A 24,056-nucleotide genomic window follows, 5' to 3' on the forward strand; every position below is an offset into this window, starting at 1 on the left:
CAAAATGGTAGAACAATGCCTTTTTATTTAACGGCACTGCTGGCCATAATTCTCTGCTACTGTCCAACAGTTGTCGCAGCACATATAACCAGTACTAGAATAACAACTGTGCAATAAATGTTATTGTAAACACACCCAACTGTTTTTTCTAAGTACTTCGCGATGAGTCACTGAATGAAAAGTAGTATATTGTTTCCACGATCCTGAGGGATCAGGGTTTTATGTTATGTGGTTGCCAGAAGCTATTCACTTCTTGTCTTCAAGAAGTTTCTATTGGCCTCTGAGCTAGCTGGTACACAGTAATTAAGACCTCAGTCCTATGCCAAGCCTATCGTGTATGTTATTCCAATGCGCAGAACCTATAAGGGAAATAGGAACTACACTACATGGCGCCCAACCGTGATTGCGGCACTTATTTATCAGTAGAATCTGAGTATTTCAGTCATGCTCATTCTCAGAGACCCCTACTCACAAAACGCCAGAGACGTCTAGAGTGGGTAGGCACAAAATTCCGGCACAGCTGAGTAGGCAAACTTCCTATGTATTGGGTGTTGGTTAATCAAGCTTGAAGAAAAAAGTTCCCGAACAATTGTGCCTTTTTAAAACCTTATCTGAAAACCCTTTTTTAGGACATTTTCACAACACAATGTCTGCCGAGGCAGCTGCTTCTGTCACTGGGACACAGGTCTCAAACGACGAAGAGGAAGCAAATGCAATACATTTTGCACCCAAAGTCAGGCATAGACTCACACAAAAACCCCTCAGACATGGTTTAACAGACCGAGGAGGTACAGTGATAATTATAGAGGCACACAAAGATTATCAAACAGATGTGTACTATTCTTGGGTTACATTCCCAGCAGTAAATGCAACAACTCAGACTTTTCATTCTTTCATACATGAAAAAGTCCCAGCGGTCTACACTCTTTTTGAGGAGATTAAGATTCCGCTCACTAACTAGGACTCCAATTTCTGGTTTAATGGCGCCCTACAACAAATAAATAAAACAAGGCTCGGTCCACTAGGTAGACCAGGAGCTACATGGCCGACATTAACCGGCTACACACCACATCCTGACATTGATAAAATGCCACAAGATGCACTGCTCTTACAACACAAAGAGTTGGTAAAACACTTACAGAGCCATGACGCAACTCGTCATGAGGACACTTGGTGTCCAGCCCACTGTAGCCACAAATAATACAGCTTCTACACAGAGCACCGCTACTAAAATCACTCCACAAAACTTGCACACAGTAATGGGTAAACTGCCCACGAAACGTGAACAGATTCCTTTCTGGGTAGCTCAGAAAATCACCCAGTTAGAAGCAGTATTTCTAAATACCACACCATTTGAAAGCATATAATGCTAACACTCTGCTTGCCCATAGGGATAACACCACAGTTAGAGGACTGCACCAATTGGGGTACAGTCTTTGCTGCCATATATACCAGAACTCATGGTATTCCTTCCTTAGAAGTAATTTCAGATGTATTACGACAGATACAGAACAAGCATGGAGCTGAACCAGGTCTGAGCTTAGGTATGAAATTACTAGGTAATTATGACCAGGTATCAACAATAATACTAGCTAACATTAAAGGGGAAGCAGCTTCAGTGGCGATCCGCCAACACCTAAGAGAGGTCAGTCTTATAGACCAACCACAAGAACTTCCCAAAATAATGAAAACTGCATATGCAGAACTGGGAAGGGACAGTTTGGGTGGAAAAGCTTTTAAGAACCACAGGCTAATGGGCAGTCCTGAGAAGGACAATTCTAAGCAGACACCTACTTCTTCTAAAAAAGAAGTGGGAAAATAATTTAAAAAAAAAAAAACATTTTTCAGAAAAGATTCTCAGTCCTGAGGTCGGTCTCCTTAACAGGAGCCCTCTGCAAAGAGGTATAACCTTTGGAATAGGGATAATATTAGGAAACCTGCAGTGCTTAATTTGTAAAAAACATAGTACCGGGGCTCTCGACAGGAGGACACTAGAGCTTGCACCATCCATTGCCCCTGGCAGCACTTCCAATGACAGCACCAACACACTACTAATCATCACACTCTTAAAAGTGTGACAATTTATACTATAACAGGCCCCCAAAACTATAAGAATGGCTTGGGAGGCAAATACTACTAATTGGAAATTTAAATTTAAATAATGAACAGAAGTTGGTGTGCTCGTACCTAAATTGGCAGACATCACTACCATATGGCAGACAGTCATAATCCCCGGCACAAATTAAGCACTGGAAACCTGACAGTTATCAGGATACTGATACACATTCCTCCCGATAAACAACACAGGGAGAGAAGGAAATTCAGCACACAAAGAAGAGCGCAAGCAGTCCAGGGACAAGCACGCTCAGGACTTTTCTAAAACAGAAGACAAGCCACACCTCAATTAAAAAAGTAAAAAAAAATAAAAAGAAGAAAGATGCAGGTCTCAAAGTTAGACTTGCACAGAATCCTAAAGACTCAACTTCTGAACGGGGATTGGGCTCAGACAATGCTAAGGCAGAGCGGCAGAAGTAACAATAGCTCACCATAACCTGAATGAATTTCTGGACAGCAAAATTGAATGATTGCATCACGGTGGAAACACAAGACATAAGGGTGAGCGTCCCACACAAGTTATATAAATAACACTCCGCATGGAGGAGGACGAACACAGGAAAGTAAAAGGTCTCTTTGCGAAGAACCTATAGTCTGGTTTTGACATACTGTTAGCAGAATAAGATTAGCCGCCAGCATTAGTCAGGGAGCGTCCAAAGGGAGAAAGTATATTTTTCCTGAATTTTCCAACCATGTTCCGTTCACCTTATACATACATATGCACAGGAGTGGGCAGTAACCCAAGCTCCAGCATTGTATAAAAGTCACGATGGATGGGATGAGGACTCAACCCACCATGTGATCCTGTTAATAGTTTCACCACATGCTCAAAGACAATATCCTATTAAGCAAGAAGCTAAAACACAGGTCAGCTACATCATAGATCAACTTGAATCCAAGGGGATCATTTGAGAATGCACTTCACAAATGAACAAACCTGTGCATCACTTATCAAAACCTGATAATACATTTAGTCTAGTTTTCATTTAAAGATACTTGAACACTTGCACAACGACACATGCTGTCCAACATGCAGATAGTGCTGCATTAATGAATAACATTATGCGGGAGAAAATACAAATCAACACTTGGTATCTCAAATGGATGTTTCTGTCAAACTATAGCACCTGAAAACAGGTACCTAACAGCATTTAGTATATTAGAGTCCCAGCGACAATTTTGTCATCTCCCCCGTGGGTATAAGAACAGCGCTGGGGTATTTTCTGAAAGAATTACTGAATTGCTAAAGCACTTTGATGAAGAAGCGTTGTCCTATATTATATGGATGATATTTATCTATCTATATTTATCTAACAGATGACCTATTGAGGAAACACTTGACCAGGGTGAGCACCATTATTATGGCATTCGCCTCTGGGGGCTACAAATTTGATTTTGAGAAATCAGAAATTGCCCACCTCAGTATTCTATTTTTGGGATATGAGCTTTCAAGTGAAGGCAAAAGCCTGGCAGCTAACTTTTTAGAAAAATGTGCGCTGCTCCAGCCTCCAAATACATTAAACATCTTCCAATCAGTACTGGGATTCCTAGATTTTGGCAGAACATACATTTTTGATTTCACAGAGAGAGTACAACCTTTCTACGACGTTTTTCAAACCTGATTTTTCAGTCAAACACTGGACATGAGAACACACCAATATTCTTTGTTCACTCCAGGAAGGCATTATTGCTTCCAAACACATGCACACACATGTAAACTTGCACCACATGGTACTAAGTATCATTTTGGGTCAATGTGGGGACACTTATTTTAACTTTTAATAAAGGTGAAACAGTACCAATCATATACGATTCTCATCTGTACACAAACACAGAAATGAGTTTTAATTCAACAGAAAAAAATTCTGACAATCATTCAGGTTGTAGTAAAAGAAAGAAAACTGGCTCATGGGAAGAGGCATTATTGTCGTCACCCCAGTACCGGGGCTAGCATTCCTAATGCCAAAGCCTCACATCCAGAATGGATACAAAGAGCTATCTCTTTTGCTGCATCAGACTTTGAATGCAGATTTGATCAAAGTTTAAAAACACAGGCATTCCTGCAATATGAAAAAGAACACCATCTACCAAATGAAATCTTGGCAAGTTCCGTCCTCATTGCATCAAAAAACTACCTCTAGGTAATAGCACGGCTTGGTTGGCAGCTTTAAAAGCCGTGATACTTGTACTTGTAAACACGGATCGAGAATTCCCAACGCTCATTGTGTTTGATTCCTTTTACTGTGTGCAATGATATAATAAATATTTACACATTGGGAACAAAATGGGTTTAAAATGAAACAAGGTGGCATAATTAAAATACAAAATTATGGGAACAGGTAGTGGAGTTTAAAAACGACCTTCCAAAAACTCACGTGATTAACACGCTGAGTCATCAACGTGATGGCGTGCACGTTGAAGGGAATTCATTGGCTGTTGAAGCCACGTGGGGGCTGTTCACACAGCTTCCATAGCTGCGCATACTCGTCCAACAACGAGAATAGACGGTTAGAATATGGTGGCTGTAATTGCTTCACGCAAAAGCAGCACAGCAGTGCCTAAGAAATTTCCACTCAAATACTCCTACAAGTTAGATGCAAACAACATTCCATATGCTCAGATTCCTGGAGTGGCGGATAGAGTATTTCCAAATATAGATAGTAGGCAGGAATTAATCATTTAAAGCACACAAGGGCTTGGGCTCCGCGCATTCAGGGGTAATAGATACTATTTCTTCATTGCAACAGTGCTATTGGTGGCCTGGGATCAAAAGTCAGACTATTGGCTTTCTCTTGAACTGCAACATCTGCAAACGAATGCCAGGCTACACCATCACAACACCCGTGCAGGTCCCATTGCTAGACAGCATCAGACTGTCCACTTGATCGTGTCGTGTAAAGGACCACTGCTGCCCCTCAAATTTTGAGGTGGCTTAAAAATATATCTTAGTGGCAGTGGGTCCTTGCTCAAGTTTCCTATAAGTATGGCCTCAATGCTTGGCCGACGCTCAAAACTGTTATAAAAAGATTTGCGAGTCCATAACAGGGGATACGCAATCAACGTTACACCCTGACTGTGGCCCCAAACTTGGCTCTCGAGCCTACTAGGAGGCCATGGAAGGGATGGACGTAGTATTGCGGTACTCCTCTCCAACGCCATCGTGAGGGAATTAAGGTAGAGGAAAGTAAGGACTGGGGCATAGAGCAATCCTTAACAGCAAGGGTATTAGGCGGGGCATTAGTGGGGTCAAACACATATGGATTCAGGGGGCAATACACACTCAGCCAAGAAGCTCTCTAGGTGTCACCCCATTTACAAATGTGGAAACCTGATCACACATGTGAAGGCACAGTGGCGGATGAAAACCATTCTGTATCTATGATCGTTTGGCTGTTTTACAGGAACTAAAGGAAGCAAAGAAACAAACAGAGATTCTGTCAAAGTGAAACAGGCCGCCACTGGGAAGTCGAGGTAATCACGGTAAGTCCTGTCTGAATCCCAAAAGTCGTGGATATGGGCAGAGAGAGAAAAAGATCGCGGACACAAAGGAATTTGGGCCCTCATACAGAAATACATGTGCCAGTCCTTAAAGTGAAAGGAACAAGAACTTTACTTTTGCAGCAACCTGCCGTGATAAAAGCACCAGATTCATTTCAAATAAAGGAATCAACCAAAACCTATGTGGTCAATACTGAGCAGTAGGCCTCGTGAATTCCACAATAGTAGATGTCCCTCTCACTACTATTCAAGAAATTCAAACTGAAAGGCTCATCAGGTTTGAGAAATCAAATCCATGGAGTGGGGGACTATGCAACAATGCAATGGAACCAGTTCTCCTTGAACCAACCTTTCAAATTCAAAATAAAAGTCAAGGCAACACTCAAGTTGCAATTTGGCCAAAAACAAATGTGTACACAAAACGTTTTTTCAACAAAAGCATCTATTAATAAAAGCTTCTACGTTTTTTCAACATAAACATCAAATAAAAAATGCTTCAACGTTTTTCAACAAAAGCATCAATTAATAAAAGCTTCAACGTTTTTTCAACAAAAAAATCAAATAATAAATATTTCAACGTTTTTCAACACAAGCATCAAATACTAAAAGCTTCAAAGTTTTTCAACAAAAGCATCAAATAATAAAAGCTTCAAAGTTTTTCAACAAAAAAATCAAATAATAACTTCTACATCTGAACGTTTTTTCAGCAAAAGACATCAACTATTAACTTCAACATTTCAACGTTTTTCAACAAAAGCAGCAGAAATAACCAACTAAATACGATGCAATTTCAACAATTGATCTTACAGCTACTGGGTATTTCATTAACTGTGATACGTTTTCCATGGCTCCACGTGAACAGGAAGCGACATCCAGCCAAAAACAAACAAACATGCAAGTACAAACTTTTCAACCTTTTCCTTTCCAAAAGATACAGACCTGGCTTCACCATGAGTAGATCTATGGGGTATTTCTGGGTTCATCTTTTTCTGTTCTGGCTTTGCTTAGAGCTAGCTTTTAGTATGACTCTTAGTGGACACTTTCTACAACTCAGGATCAACATAAAACTTAAGCCACATCCATTTTCAATTCAAATGCAAAAGAGACTTATAAATGTATTCGACCTGAACAAACCTTTATATTCTAAATTATGTACTTAATCATCCAGTTTTTAATTCTGATTAATGTATTTTGAACTTTCATTAATTTTCATGTATTTTTATCATGCATTCAGTGATGTCATTACCTTCAGTAAATTTTTCTAAAAATTGGGTTACTGATACAGTGTATAATATGCTGTCTGATTTAGGAGTAATTGCTAAATTTTCAGATCATGAAATTTTAGAGATTTATTCATATTGCAACGCTTTATACCTGTTACCTTCATTAAGGTTATCAACTCCTACAGAATTGAAATGCATCTAGAAATGTGGTTTTTTAAACACCAGTAGGAACGTTGCCAAACCCCACCAAACACCATTGCACGGGGGTGGGATAGTTGACACACATCAGCAGGGGCAACATCAGATGCCATTTACAACACAACAGGACAGACCCAGTTAGGAAAGTATGGGTGGTTTGGCTTTTTGACACAAATACCGGTCACAAAAATGATTCCTGAACGTCACCAAGGGACTCAGTATACATAGGCCAGACCTACGTTATGTACAGATAACATCCAGAGGTAGTGAGATCCTACAGTGTAGGGAAGCTGTGCCTTTTTTTTTTAAAAAAAGCCCCAACACGGACAGTAGTGAAACGAAAGTTTCCTTTGTAAAATTCAATGCTTAGGGCAATTTGAAAACCATGCTTGTGCAGCACTTTTATTTTTCATTTTACATCAGCTAAAGAAATATTTTTTCTTTTTTGCAAAATAGCACTCTTAAATACAGACTGCCCGTCTTTTCTTTTTGAATACCTCGAACAGGAACTATGCTTCTCATGGTTTCTAATATTTAAAAGACCAGTCTGAAAAGACTGCAACGTACTTGTTCTCTGATGCCTGTTTTTTGCAATGAAGAATGCATGGTCATCATCTGTCTGACATTTCCAAAGGAAAACGCCAGTGGCATTTAACAGCTGGGTCTGCTGAAGTCCCTTGCTTGGTTGTGTCCCAAGCGTATTCCCATCAAACTAAAGCATTCCTTGCAAATCATGGGTGCCTTTTGCTTCTTTTACGATACAAAAGGGGATGATGGACGGAGCGTTTGAGCAAATCAAACACTCACCCCCAGTCAACTGATCTGGGTTTAATCCATCACCATTCTTTTGCCCACTCAGCCACCCCAGTTCAGACATTGCCATATGCAAATCAGTCCGACCCTGTGCCTCATGGGAACAGTCCAGCACCAAGGTATGGATTACAGCACCGGCTGCTTCAGAACCAGCGACTGGCAGCACTATTCTTTCTGTGCTCCCACAACGATTATGTGAGGTATTAAAAAGGTCTGTTCACTACAGCAGCTAGCAACGAGAATGTTGTGACTGCCAGCCAGCACTTTTTATCTCTATTTATGCAAAACATGTCCTGAACACACATTTTTTCTCTTATTGTTTCAACTTTCACCGAGTGCTTGGAAGCTTTCCCTCTAAATTGATTTTTTTTTCTTTTTCTAAAGAAAGAATGGTCTTCAGGAAAAACACATGAGTTTTATTTTATAAACAGAAACTTTTATAAGTAACTACTGACTATAAAGAGTATATAAATATTTTTTTTAATGACACTATAGATTTTTCCTGTCTCCACAGAGTCTATAGTAATTTTACATATTTTAACAGCTGCTATTTTTTCAGCTCATAAAACACTCTCATGCAACTACCTGCCAATTATATGCAAATGCCTATTTTAGTCACGTAGTTTGCTTTTAATGGGTTATTCACGATTGTCCATAGATTGGAGTGGGTGTTATAAAAGAAATTGAGGCCCTAACATATAGGTACTCTGTCTCAGAGGCACAAATCCTTCGTGTCACAGACAGGCAGGCCCTTTCACAAGGGCATGTCCTTTGACCTAGATTAGCCCTCCCTTCACAATAACGAGCAACAGAGAGGCTGTCCCTGTTCTGATCAGTGTGCTCTGGGCACAGAAGACGGTCCATCCTAAATACGTAATCTCCATGTCCAACAGTGACTAACCTACGTCACAACAAATTCTTGGAAACAGGCCCTTTCGCCAAGAACACAAATTCTTGGAAACAGACCCTTTCTCCGAGAACTCCTCTTCCTCTGACCAACTTTGCGTCAATCCAAGGCACCTATCCGGTATAAATATACCTCCCTTTGCCCAAGCAAACCAGAGGAGACCGAGACTTCCATGCCGGAGGCGCTGCAACCTGCGTCATGCCACAGCTCCAGCTGGCAGAGGTCCATCACCCATCTGTGGGTGTCCAGCTCGAGATCAGGATGAAGTCCCACTAAGGTAATGGGGTTAGACTAAATCCTAGGGGGATTCTTGGCTCTCTAAAGACCTACACACATGCTAAGTACACTTAGGAACATTTAGTTAGGCATTATAGGGATATAGGCTTTATCTTAAAGCATTCTGTATTTCATGTATGTGTTCATTACTATTGCAAAATGGTAGAACAATGCCTTTTTATTTAACTGCACTGCTGGCCATAATTCTCTGCTACTGTCTAACAGTTGTCGCAGCACATATAACCAGTACTAGAATAACAACTGTGCAATAAATTTTATTGTAAACTCACCCGACTGTTTCTTCCAAGTACTTCTCTGAGATGAGTGACTCAATGAAAAGTAGTATATTGTTCCCGCGATCCTGAGGGATCAGGGTTTTATGTTATGTGGTTGCCAGAAGCTATTCCCTTCTTGTCTTCAAGAAGTTTCTAGTGGCCTGTGAGCTAGCTGGTACACAGTAATTAAGTTTAATATACATAATAGGGGCATAAAGACCTCAGTCCTATGCTAAGCCTATCGTGTATGTTATTCCAATGCGCAGAACCTATAAGGGAAATAGGAACTACACTACAGAATTTGCTGATGCAATCAGTTGATGACTTATTGATGTCAATTATTTTAATGGCTATTGTCTTGCCCATATTTTGGGGAAATACGCTCACAAGTGTTGAGCATGTACCTTCTCCTAAAATCTTTCCAATGTTATATTCATAATTGCTAAGAAAGATAGAATCTTTCATTTAAAAGGTATGTATTTTGCAGAACAATCTTCTGCAATAATATAGACCCCAAAAGAATAAAGAAATACGTAACCCATTTAATCAAGCATGAAAGAGTCCAGTCAAAAATCAGCCATTTGCTAGAGTCAAAATGCCCATCATAATAGATTGAGGCAATTACCTGAGGAACATTAACTATACACTACCTTGTTACGATAGCTTTTTTCCTGCTCAAAATCGGTTTACAAAACTAGCATTTTAACTGATGTAACTGTTTCAACTCTTATGAGGCTTACAATCATATTAACTTAAACGTGTTTTAAAGACAACCCCACAACTATCAAACATCAGAATATCAAAACATAAAAATCTCAAAGTTATGTAGCAAAATAGTGTGCAAAATTGGAAAGCACATGCTGAGGCAACAAATCTTACCAATTTCGGGACGCACACTCTTAGTAACCCCTTGAACTGACACCATACAGTCATGGTGTTCTTGTTTGTAAGAACACCAGCAACTGCAGGTAATTTAAGATGTTCGAATAAGGGTCAGCAGAACTAGGACGTTTGGAGGTAGAGTTGTGTTAATAGTTAGGAAAGACTGAGCTGAAGTCTAGCAACTTAATTTTACATTTCCAAATGTATTCTGTATTTCTGAGAAAATAATATTTAAAGAATAGGAGAGCAGACGGATCATAAAAGTATTTTCCTATGTGAATTGTTCACTAAATCATAATATTAGAATTGTTTCTGTTTAGATTTCAAGTAAGTTGTTTGTTAAGAACGGAAATATTTCAGGAAACTCCTTGCAGAAAAGACAGCATAAACTAAAGTTCTCTTCCGTACTCTCAGCATTCAAGCTACTTTACAGAACTATGTAAATACCGATGACGCAGACAGAGTGATTCTGCCTATTATGGGGAAAAGACTCATTTACCAAATGTAAAAACACAATGATGCCGAATGTTCACTGAAAAAAAAAGTTTTTTTTGTTTATTAAGAACCTGCAAATTATTACAGGATAGATCATTATAAGTCGCACTTACCAGAATATACAAAAGCAGAAACAAATTACTGCACTCATGAGTAAAATTAGAAGTAGTTCACATGGCAAAGCAGCATTCAGTAATGACAACATTCATTACCGTCCAAGTCACATAGAAACATATTTGACAAAACCAAGTGCATTATAAACATGTTGTAATTGCTACATTTGGACTCAAATTTAAAATGTATGTTGTATAGTCTTACAACATTTTCATTTTCAACTTGAGTGTTCTTTGTATTGGGAGTTTGGGACAGATTTAAAAAGCAGAACAGCACTTTTGAGATCGGTAGAATAAGCTTACAGCAACTGTTTCAGTATGTGCCTTTTATACAGAGACAAGGGTTTTGAATTAATGCCAGGGAATACATGGAAACACCCAGTAGACCCCATTCCCTAACACACAGATACACCAACAAGGGTTTTGAAACAATGCCAGGGAATGTATCGAAAAACCCTGCAGAGCCCATTCTCTAAAACACAGACACACCAAATAGCGCTATTTTTATTCGTCACACTTCTCACGCTATTTGTTTCTGAAGCTGAAGACATAGGGGCCTCATTTGTAAAGTTGTTGACCTCTGTAACCATGTCTGATGTAAGGGGTGCACAAATCTAAACTTGCATAGGCTACATTGCAATACTGAAACACAGAATCAGGATTAGTTCGATTTTGGCCTCACAAACTGAAATTGCTAACAGAAATTGCAATACATGGTGGAGTGTCTGCAATCGTAAATTTAAGTATTGCATTAAAGAGCATCCTGGCTGATTCTCGAGGAACACCTATAAATCCATAGTTTTGTGGCATTCATAAATCCCTTGCAAGTATCTTCTCACCCTGGAAACATATACAGACTTACAAAAGTCCAGAGCAGCATACGTTTGCTTCAAGTGTAGGAACAAAAATGTGCCAATCCAATATTTAACAAGGGTGTAGGTGGAAAGGGAAATTCTTTGGAAAAAAAAACAAAAAAAGTAAAAAGTGCAAATGTACATTTGTATTTTTTTTGTTATGCAAAATTTTGGAGAACCAGTGAGAAAGATCTGCATGCGTACTTTTAAGGATGCAAGTACTACTGTCAATGACTACTGTAGCTCTCATGGAGTTCACAAAAATGTCTGCTTTCTTTAGCTAAACTATAAATAGTCATGTTGCTGCTTCACTCTGGATACTCTGTGCCTTTCATTTATGAATAGGTAATACGTAATTGCGTACCAGAGTGCAAAAAAAAACCCAAAGCCCTAAGACTTGCTGGATAAACAGTAACTTGAGATCTCTGTGCTGCAGAAACAGTAGACACCAAATAATAGTGAAGTATCATGGATCATCAAGTCTACAGTGAACTAGGGAACTAATTAATAATTGGGAGAGCGAGAAAAGAATATCTTTGAAGAAGTATAACATTACAGAAAAAAACAAAAAAGAATAAGGCAGATAAATTACGCTTATTATTGCATTCTATGTTGACAATGTAACTGTTGTGTCAAAGCAGGGAGTTTGAAAAGTATACGAATTTGAGAACAACTGGACAGTTCATTATTAGGAAGGTATCCATCACCTTAGACTTCAAAAGATTTACCAAAATGTTCGATTCTACAATGAAACATTTAAAAACGTAAAAAGGTAATGCTATAAAATAGTGGAAGCGCACTCAATGCACAGAATACTTACCTTAAAAAACTAATATACACACACACACACGCGCGCACGCACGTACACACACACACACTTTAAAGAGGTGTAGTTATCCTCAAATTATTGCATTTTTAAATTACATTTCAGAATTTCACTGTGTACTACACCCATTTACAGTTCATGTTAAATTATCCTGGTTGAAATTTAAACTCACAAAGCAAAATAGGAAACCCTGGTGGATATAATTTGTATGTGGCCTCTGCAAAGGACGGAGCATGTAGCTCACAGATGTATTTCTAACAATCTCAACATGAGCCCCACCAACAGCCTGATTTAAAAAACAAAACCTTAACAGCACAAAGAAAATGGCTCTTAGATAGGTATTCCGTTTGTCTGCCTGGAATCATCCCCTTTTTTGTTTGCAGTATGATAAAGTACAGGGGAAATGAACAGGCACAGTGCCTTAACCTATGCTCATTAAAGCAACACTAGCAGCCCAAATTCAATTTTTCACGTTGTATAAAGAGGTTTATTCATGGAGACAAGTATAAATCCTCCAACAAGTTGCAAGACAAATAGATCTGGAACAAAGTATGTAACAGAAAGATTTTTAAAATATGGAATGAATTCCTTCGGGAGGTGATGAAAAACAACTGACGCCACCAAATGCATTGCTTGGTAAAAGAGGATATCGGTTCAGCACATTGAGGAAGCCACTGTACTGAAAAACAAATCTTGGTCATTAGTTCTTTTCAATTACACTGTGCTTTTGACAATGCGTCTGCTTTTGGGTTACAAAAAAAACACGATTGCATCCTGGAACAACGTGCAGGAGAAATAAAACCTCAATTTTGCTTTCCCACACTTTCTTTGCCGAAGTTGGTCTCCATTGGGGTGTTGTCAAAGAGCAAAAGAGAGAATTGGAACAGCTCAACATGGTATTTCATGTAATATGTTTTCTGTTTATGTCCTCTCGTGTAATGCTGGCTTCTTCTTAAATGCTAAGTCAGAACTTCAACAAAGGAGTATCATTATAGAGAAGCTCACAATTTCTCGATTACCCTCGCAATATAGGAGTGCTTTTGTAACCTAAATGCAGGCACTTCGCTATTTCCTTTCGCCTAAAGACATGACTCGTTTATATTCTCTTTACGAATTGTTTCAAACCTCCGCAAATATTTCATTTGGCGAAATAATAAGAATGAAATAGTTCCCAGCCAGGCTTGCATTTCACCTGCCAAGCCTTCTTCAGGTCAAGCGCCTAGACAATTATGGCTCCAGGAAGATAAAAAGTCTCCTTAAAATCAGTTTTCTATCAACATTGAAATACTCTGGAAGTCACATTTAAAGATATTTTTTCAGAGGTCTAGTTGTTCAGTGCCATGTCCTTGAATCAGTCTTCATCGGAACTGTCTGATCGGTCATCATTTGCCACTTTCCAATTTTTACGTTTGCTTTTCTTCTCTTGAGAGTCATAGTCTTTCTTAGCTTTTGAACGGTGGCGTCTTTTCTTATGACTTTTAGTCTGATTTTTGTTTTTATCATCTGCCTCACTTGCTTCTGAGCTGCTCTCTGTCAAACTGCTGGAATCAGATGAATCACTCTCCTGCCCAGAAGATGATGGTGGCTTCCTTGGAGGCTTTTTCCGAGTTTTTTTCTTTCGTTTCACCTTTTTTGCCCGGGAAGTGCTCTCATCCGAACTCTCACTTTCAGTCGAAGACTCAACAGGCTCCTCCTTTTTCCGCTTCTTCAGCTTTTTGTGCGACCTTTTCTTTTGTTTCTTTTTGTGTGACTTCTTGGATCGCTTGCGTTTGCGTGACCCTTGCTCTGCGCTCCGTCCAAGGCGAGAAGCTTTCTTCCCATTCACCGTTTGGGCCCCTTTCTGTTCATCACTGCAAAAAAACACAGAGAAATATAAACACAATGGATTCAAAATTAGAATAAATGAAAGGTTGTGAGCTCTGCAGTCTAGTCGAAAGATCCAAACATTTCAGGTTTTGGTAACATCTGAAGGGCTAGATGAATGTTATATGCAGCCACAGCACAATACACACTACATTGTATCATTATTAAATTTTCTTTTCGATGAGTACAATAAAACTTCATTTAACCTCTAATGTTTGAACAACAAAATATAGAACATTTATTCTACAGCATACAGCCCTTAATGAACAAGTGGTGGATGTAACCGCAGACTCCTCACCAGGTATTCTAAGGTTGAATCCAGGCAATTTTTTGTAGAAGTGCTCCAATGCGCAACTAGGTGCCATTGTGAGGCTCCTCCATGACTCATACCACCCAGGAAGTAACGGAGTGGAACCATTTATTAGCATCACCTTTCCATACTGACATCAGTTTCTTGTTTTTCCACTTTCGGCGCCTAGAGAGGCTGAGCATGATCACATGATGAAAACAGTGTGCTGATCACTAACTTGGAACCTTTTTAGTTGTTAAAAAGAAGCTACTCCACACAGGTGGGAGGGCTGCGAGTAAAAAACAGCTCGACTACAGATAAATAACTTGTTCTTCTGATGGATACATCTAAACACAGAATAGATACTAAAGCAGTACATTCCGCAGGAGGTGGGTCTGTGAAGTGGGCTCAGACCATAAGGTCCTGCAGAATCGAGCGGAGTCCTTCCCTTCTGACCAGACTGTCAAGGCAGTAGTGCTTTTCAAACGCATGCATTGACGTCCAAGATGTAGCCGACATAAATCAAATGCAAGCACCAACACATTGGTAGTGGCCTTGGCTCTGGTGGAAAGGGCCTCAGACCTTCAGGAGGCTGATTCTTTGCCAAAGTATAGCACATCTTAATGCAGAGGACTATCCACCTCAACAAGTCCTATTTTACAAAGCCTTTCATTTCTTTGCCCCGGAGAATCACACAAAGAGGCATGATCTATGTAAAAACTAAAAAACTCTTTGAAGTCCAACCGATGGAGACTCTCCTCCACTTTTGAGGGGGGTTGGGAAGCACAGATCACTGGTCACAAGCTTGTCCAAGCATCCAGCATTGACTGATTTCATGTAGGGGGGTCTAGCAGCAAGGATGACATCTACCAGCTCAAGTGGCATATCAACAGCAGCTAACTGCAGCTGCTCAATCTCCACACATGGAAGGAGCAAGCAGTGAAGATTCAGGGGAGGAGGCGGTTCTCGGACAGAAGGTTCTCCTGAAGCAATAACCTGTTCTGAGGAGAGATGCTCTTTGTCAAGAGCCGAGGTACCACACTAAGCTGGTCCAATCCCAAGTCACTAAGATGACGTTGGTTCGGTTACTCTTGATCTTCTTCGGAAATTGTGGAAGGAGTGGAACTGGCGGAAAGGGGGAACTGGAGTTCCTTGTTCCAGCATGTGTCTCCAAATGAAAGTTCTTGCAGATATCAACAAACAAAACTGTTAAATCAAGAATCCTCTGAGATACCCTCCCCTGGACTCAGGGTAAAGCCTGAACCATTGAGCTCATTGTCCAAATGTCCTGGGCTTCTTGGTGCAGAGAAAAAGCCATGATTGCTACAATTTCCTTGTTCACCCATATAAATGGAAGCCTTGGTGAGGAATTAGGTGAGACTAACTTGTTTATGGTAAAAAAAACAAGAATGTTAAAAAGTCATCTGGATGTGGCCCACAAACTGAATGTGGTGAGCCTGCCTTCAGCAGCTAATTATCAAAGAACAGGAGTACAGGAACTCTGATATGTGAAAATGGGCAGCCATCACCGCCCTCACTTTCCAGAACACTCAAGAGATGCTGGTGAGGCCGAAGGGGAGCATGGCAAATTGAAAATGCTCCTAGCCTCGCTTGAACTGCAGGTAACCTCCTGTGGGACTGCACGACGGTGTATATGAAAATATGTGTCCTGCAAGTCACCATCCAGTGTCCCTGGGTCCAGAGCAGATAGGATCTGAGCCGATGTGACCATTTTGAATTTGCCCTTCTGTAAGAAAGTGTTCAAGCATCAGAGGTAAAAGATAGAACTGAGGCTCCCATACTTTTTCAGGACAAGGAAACAACAAGATAAACAACCCCCATCATTCTCCTGGTCCGGTGCACTCTTTATTGCAACCTTGGAAAACAAAAGGCTGACCTCCTGAAATAAGTTCTGGAGTGAGATGGATATTCATTGGGGAGGAGAGAAAATGTAGTTAGTAGCCTGTCTGAACAATTTTCAAAACTCATCTGACAAATATGTTGGATCACCAACCCGGGAGAAAGCGCTGAATCCTGTCCCCCACTGGTTGCGCATAAACTGCTCTTGACAAAGTAAATGGTTTGTTGGAAGTTGTAGCAGGGGACAACTGGTGCTACTGCTGGTCTGTGCATTGCCTGCTCGATCTTTCTGTGTCCTTGAAAGGCCTGGCAGGTCTACTTTATCAATTGCTGGGAAGGCTGTCGTTGTCACTGGAGTACCTGGTGGTAATCATCCAGGCATATCTACAAAGGACAACACTAGTACCGACTGCCCTGCCAATGCATTCTGTGGTACCCAGACTGTCGAGGAGAAAATACTTGGCAGTTGCCTGTCCGCCATATATTGTCTGAGCCAGAGAAGGCCCTGCTGGCAAGCTCGCCTGACCATGTGCCAAAGGGCACGTGTGTATCGGTCCAACAGACAATCTGAGTTTATGGATCGCAGTGCCAAGATAGCAGAGGAAAATACATTCATCAGAGGCGTCAATGGGAATTGAGTTAGGGTTCATCTTACTGGTTGAGGGCAGAATGATAAGGTGCTCTGGCGTGTGGTGCTTGGTAAGAAAATCCAGATAACCAGGCGTGGTCTAGGACATCTGGTCATCTGCCTCTTAAGAGGCAAGTAAGAAGATGGCTTTAACCATGTAGCCATCAGAGTATGTGAGAGGGCATCATTAAATGGTAGCAAGGGCTTGAATGTTGCCGGCCAGGCTGCAGAATTTCTGTCAAAACATTTGTTTTAGTCTCAATTGAGGGCAGGTGTAGGTTTAGTACTGCAGCTGCCCTCCGAACCACCACTACAAATGAGGCACTTTCTTCCATTGGTGACCCATTTGCTAAGTTGACCTTGGTATCAGGGGAGATCTCAAATTTGCTGGTGTTTTGTAAATGAAGCTATACGGCATCATCATTGTAAACGGGGGAGGGGGTGCCAGCCATCTTCCTCTCCACCATTATCACCATCATCAACATTCTGGGGCAAATCTGCTCTGGAATAGGGTCAGGATCCGAGTGAAAAAAGAGAATGTGGCGCCTATGGATGGGTGAGATGTGGTAAAGGCACAGGGTTAGAATCAGGGTGCATGAAAAGGTTGCTCTTTTATATTCTCATATGGGTCGTGGCACCGAATCATCCACCGGCACTTGTGTCACAGTGGCAGAAACCATCGGGCAACCGGGGGTCAGGGTGGAAACCTGCACCAGAATAATTTCGGGCCTTGTAATGGTTCTAGAGGGAACAGAAAGCGCCAGGGAGGGACCTGCAGGCGGTAACCTGAATGCATGTCCGAGTGGTTCTGTGGAACCTGAAAACACCAACAGGAGATGGAAGTTCATTCATAATTTGCAACAGGACCTCTTTGGAGGCCTCAATTTGCTCTGGGTTGACGACAGCCTGGGAAACTCTTTGTGGCCAGTGACCCCAATGGACTTTTTGACCCCCTTGCGTCTTCTCTTTTGAGTCAGAGCAGTGGGATTGGGTTAACTCCTACTTTGGTTTTTCATGCATACGTTTGGACTTCTACTTACCAGAAGACTTCAAGAGGGAGTGGAGGGAATGGCCCTGGGACTGGGAACAAGACTGCAACTTGAAGCAGGATGTATGCAAAGGCCATGACTTTTTGTGCTAACGACATTCAACTTGCATTATGATCTCAAATCACCTTCGAGTGCAATCACATTGCTTTGAGTTCACACCTCATGAGGGTTCGTAACCAACATCTGGTTCCAGCAGTCGTGGCCCAGTTTAAATCCTGTTGTTTTCAGTGGGAAAATCGTTCCCTAGTACACTGTGGAAAAGAAATGGAGTTGCCGGAAAACTGCCAAAGTAGGAAACAGGGCTCCAGATCTGCATGGAAAAGCGCAGCAAGAAAGAAACAGAAGTCAGCGTGCGAGTGTGGCAGATCCACTCTGGCACTGCCTGAACAGCATGGAGCCGCATGCCTCCACCCACAGGTGTGTGGAGTACAGCTAAAAAATACTCTGGGCCCAGGCTGGCACCTATGGGGTATGTTAAGGTTAGAAATCTGCATTAGAAATATTAATTAGAATTAAAAAACGTACCCTTATGGCCTATAATCTATACAAGTTTAAGGCTTGTTCTTTAGGAATTCTAAGCCCACAGTTTGAGTAAGCACATGCAATTAACTGTTGTTACAGTCAATTCAAAAACCCCACTTCCTGAGAGAAACAATCTACTGTGCACCGGGTTAAGACAGCTACTTACTGTACAAGATTACTAAGCTAACACCTGCAAAAGCATGGCCAACAAAAGTCTAACAGAAGACAATCTTTGCCAGTGGTTTAGATCATTTGCCACCATTCTTCCCATTACCGTTCATATGTTTGGAGCCCCTGAGAACAAAAGTGTAGCAGGCCATTTATCAGTCAAGGAAACTATGGGGCTTAACTCTTAAGTGAGGACCACAACAAACAAAACGTGTACAAAACACAAACAATCTAGTTATTTTTCAAGCAATGTCAGTGCACCCAACCATGCAACACAACCCCAGCTATAGTCAGAATATTCATTTATTTCCCTCTGTTAAAACATAATCGACAATCATGAACATCACCGGTGCCATCTTTCCTAACAAGAGCCACCGTCCGCACGTAAACGGCATCCATTTTAGGTGCCGCGGCCATCTCGCGCTTTGCGAGTCACCTATGATTCACCCTGACCTCGCAACCATCCCCGGTGCCCTGATTCAGCATGACCAAATGCACTAAGGTCATAAAACCTTAAAGCCCCGGAGCCACTTCCCACCCTAAAACACATTTGTCCTTTCATCCCCTGCATATGAGCAAGGCCTTCTGATAACCCCCAACTGCAACTGGCCACTTGATCCGGTCCCAGGCTGTAAACTAAGCCTTGCGGACGTACTTTATTGCCCCCACACAGCAAGACTTGTTGCACGAACAGAAATGCTTGATCTTATCACTTGCATAACCTTTAGATCTGAACGATCCCACACACTTATGTCCTGTCGGAATGTCCAGCTGCAAGATGGCAATCATCTGTTAGATTTGGGAGGGGGAACGACAGCTGGTGGGTCTGTGTGGGAACCGGCTGGAGGCAGGAATTCCTAGGATGCTTGACCACAAATAAAGTCACTGTAAATTGTATAAAAAGGGGAGCAGCAGAGAAGTTGTTAGAACACCTCCTGAAGACATCCCTTGTGTCAGACCTGACGTGTTCTCCTCTGGAGCAATAAACCTGTTCTTGCCTTCCAGTTTCCAGCACCTGCCACTTTATTATGGTAACTATTATTGAAGTGAATTAGAGGCGTCTTGCGCCGGGCAGCTTTGATATTTTCAAGAGAAACGCTGCTTTTCTACAATTGGCGCACAACGTTGGACCCATCAGCGACACGTGGGTCCGGTGAGGACTGCAACGATCGGGAAAGTGCACCTGCCTGAAAGAGACCCTCTTCTGGCAGCCGATCATCCGAACTTCACCGGTTCCGAACTGACCTCTCTAAAGTGACCTGCGGTCCTGACTGGGATCCCACAAGAGTGCTGCGGTAAAATTGGAGTAAGAGGACGATCGGGCGCTGGAAGGGGAAGGTGAAGAACTGTCCACATGGTCTGGGTTAGGTTAAGTAGGATGTTTTTACGTCTGATTGGTAGGATGATTTATCCATCTGATTGATTGATTGTTTGTATTGGAATTGTTTGGATTGAATACTAGTATTACGCTTTATTGGTTCGTTTAGCTCGTTAGGTATTTGGTACGTTGGTTCTCTTTGAGATATTCCCTGCTTGCAAACAACGAAGAATAGGAATATTCTCTCTCTTTGCAGGCAGCGAAGGATAGGTAGTGCGGACCGTTGTCCACAATTGTTTGAGATCTTCATTTGTCCGATTATACGTCATGCCTATCTTCTCCCCACGGATTGGTAATTGGTTCAACCCAGACCGTTTATTAGAGGTCGGTCATCCAGCTCCACCAGAGGGCACCCCTAATAAAAAGGACATGTATGTGAAATATAGATTAATCGCTGTAGCTTTTAGCAAACTATGGCATAAAACTCACTAGGAAAAATTGAGAAAATCAGTAGGCCACTGATGGGATCTTTTGACCCCGCTAAAATAGAAACGCTAGGAATAGCCCTTCACAAGAAACATGGAATTAGCATCGTAAATATTGATTGATTGGTAGTTTTTGAATAATGGTTACTATTTGCAAATAGTAAAGGACAGGTAATGCAGACTTCTTGTCTGAATTTAGGATTAATTGAGAGCTTTGTTTTGACCGAATATCCATCATGCCTGTTTTTTTTTTTTTTTTGATTTAACATTTTATTGAGAAAAACAATAGCAGAGTCATCATACAGTTGATCAAATAGTACAAAGCAAAATCACATATGTCAGGCAAGTACAATAAACAAACACTTAAGGACCATCACGACTTCCTTATCCAGCTTATCTAATGCCATTTCCACAGAGGGGGAGGTACAGATCTCTCCTCTAAACACTTTCCAATGTCCCCACTTTCCATCCCACTTCTTGGGGCACCCTCTAACCTTAAATACAGATTTCTCGGCTAGCATGCACCTATCCATTTCGGCCACCCAGCCCACCCGGAGAGGCCTCTGGGGGGCGCCCCAATGCATTGCTATTGCGCGCTTAAACAACAAGAATCCCAAGGCCACCCACTGGAGCTCAACCTCCGTAAGGTCTGTGGGACCCCATACATTAAGAATTCCTTCCCTAGGGAGAGAGGGATGGGCTTTCCTACCGCCTCCATCATTTTACGAACCGCCCTGTCCCAAAACTGTTGGATAACTGGACATTCCCATATGACATGGTAAAAGGAGCCGGGGAGGCCGCAGCCGCGGAGACACATCTCATCTGGGCATCTTCCCAACTTGGCCAGGAGGGGGGCAGACATATATGTTCTGTGTAAGATTTTCAATTGAATCCGTATGAAACGGTGGTTTATCTCCGTTTTCCTGGGGGACATCAGTGCTGACCTCCAGTCGTCATCGTCTAAGTCACCCACGTCCACCTCCCACTTATCCCGTATGGCCTGGAATGAGTTGGGCAAATTGTTGGATAATTTGCGATAAGTGCAGGCTATGGCCTTCGTCTGGAGTGGTTCTGAGAGTAGCCTGTCCTCTAAGGGGGAGGCCTCCGGAAGGGAGGAAAGGTCCGGCACTGAGGTAGTGATAGCATGACTTATTTGGAGGTACCTGAATGCCTCGGAGTGAGCCAGATCATCTTTCTGTTGAAGTTCGGGAAAAGTCAATAGTTTACCTTTGTGGATCAAGTCTCCAAGGGCAGAGATGCCTATCATGTCCCATCTGTCAAATCTCTTCAGGCGACAGAGGGAGCCCAGCTTGTGGGAGGCCCAGAGTGGGGTAGCCCGGGTGAACACGTCAGACCAACCGAGGCTCTTAGTAGCCCGGTGCCAGATAGCTATGGTTTGTGTCATGGGTCATGGGAAGCATTCCGATGGCACTTTATTCATTACCCAAGATTCATAAGAGCGAGCAGGACCCCCCCTTTCGACCTATCGTGTCTACGATAGGAACTCCCCTTGAAGCTGTTTCTAAATATCTCAACAAAATCCTCCGTCCTTATATCCCCTCTATACCATCCTATATCAAAGATACAGGGGACATTATCCAAAAAGTAGAAAACCTTCCTTTTAATAACACAGATGTCTTAGTTACTCTAGACATCGAAAGTTTATATTGAAATATTCAACAAACTGAAGCCATTGCTGCTACAATGTGGTTTATTGATGAACATCATATACCATGTTCGAAATCTTTCATTAAGGAATGCCTTCTGCTTACTCTGAAAGAGAATTTTTTCGAATTTGGAGAGAATCTATATTTACAGGTGAAGGGTGTAAGCATGGGGGCGTCCATGGCACCGTCAATAGCGAATATATACATGTCCCTATTTGAATCCAGATTTATTTACAATGAAATCGCCCCTTTTTTCGAGTCCGTTTCCCATTGGTACCGATACATTGATGACATCTTTTTTGTATGGACCGATGGGGAACAGACTCTAGAGGAATTTCTATCATGGCTAAATCTTGCTGATACCAATTTGCGCTTCACCGCCCATATAGATAGATCACAAGTGGAGTTTCTGGATATATACATTAGACAGAATGATGGCTATTTGGAGACTGATTTGTACACAAAACCTACAGCAAGGAATACTTTATTGCATTTTAAAAGTTACCATCCTAGATGCCAAAAGGACAGTATTCCCTTCTCACAATTTCTTAGGGTGAGACGCAACTGTACAAATATAAAAGACTGCGACACCCAATCCATTACAATAAAACAGAAGTTTCTAGAGCGAGGCTACCCTCATCGCTTAATTAGGGAAGCCTACAAAAGGGCACGGTTTTATGACCGTGACTCCTTATTTAACACACAGAAACAAAACCAAGATCAGAAATTAGTTTGTATAACCAGACACTCCACCTTAGACGCAACCATCAGGCAGGTGATCAATTCTAACTGGCACCTTTTAAATGTGAATCAGACGGGTAGCAAAATTGCTAAACCCATGTTCGCTCACCGACGAAACAAGAATCTTAAAGATCTGATAGTACGATCACGTTTCACCAAGCCTAAGACCAATCTCCCATTTTTACAGAAATCTATTAATGGCACTAATGGAATCAGGGGTACCTCTCGCTGTGGTTCGTGCCAATCTTGCGACCAAATCATCACTGGCGACACAATAGTACTAAAGGATAGTACTGTCTATGTGAAGGATTTCTACACATGTAACACGCAGAATGTAGTTTACCTCATTGTATGCCTCTGTAATTTGGGCTACGTAGGTGAAACCTCACGCGCAATAAAAACCCGCATGACAGAACACAGATCTGCGATTAAGACGATGAAGCATACAGCACCTCTAGTAAGCCATTTTTTGGAATTCAAGCACTCCCCTACAGATGTAAAATGGTGTGTATTAGAAAAAATCCGCACACCAAATGGAAAGGGAGGAGATTAAATAAGAAAGAAAAGGGAAGTGTACTGGATTTTTACTCTTGGCACTTTTGATAAAGGGCTGAATAATGAACTTCCTTGGGAGAATGCGATCATTTAACTGCCTATTATCTCCCATATTATCTGCTTCCATGTGCTTTCCTTTATACTGCTGATAGCATTTAAGAGTTTTGTCATCTCCCCCTCCTTTTTTATAGTTTTCTATAGGGAGTCATTGCCAGTGACCTCTCGATATATGGAATTTTACCTTCCCAAACACATAGGGCTGTAAGAAAATAGAAGCAACTAGGGATTGACAAGCTCTTTCCAGGTATGGCCCCCCACGGAAATTTTTCCCTTTAAATGCTGGTGGAATCACATGTAATACATAAGGTCCTCCCTTTTCCTTTAAGAGAGGGAGGGGCCATATCAAACTACCTGTTAGAACACGGCATATATAAAC

At 41.5% G+C, this 24,056-nt stretch overlaps 1 protein-coding gene across 1 annotated transcript in view; it reads right to left on the reverse strand.

Annotated features, from left to right (window-relative positions):
* Positions 1-10,715: 10,715 nt before the first annotated feature.
* Positions 10,716-24,056, reverse strand: part of NKAPD1 (NKAP domain containing 1) — a 184,992-nt gene continuing 171,651 nt past the window's right edge. The window contains exon 8 of the mRNA XM_078682301.1: positions 10,716-14,325. Coding sequence (XP_078538427.1) covers positions 13,827-14,325 — 499 coding nt within the window. The 3' untranslated portion in view covers positions 10,716-13,826. The remainder of the gene's footprint in view (positions 14,326-24,056) is intronic.

Source organism: Lissotriton helveticus, chromosome 3_1 (assembly GCF_964261635.1).
Source record: "Lissotriton helveticus chromosome 3_1, aLisHel1.1, whole genome shotgun sequence".
NCBI classification, from domain to species: Eukaryota; Metazoa; Chordata; class Amphibia; order Caudata; family Salamandridae; genus Lissotriton; species Lissotriton helveticus.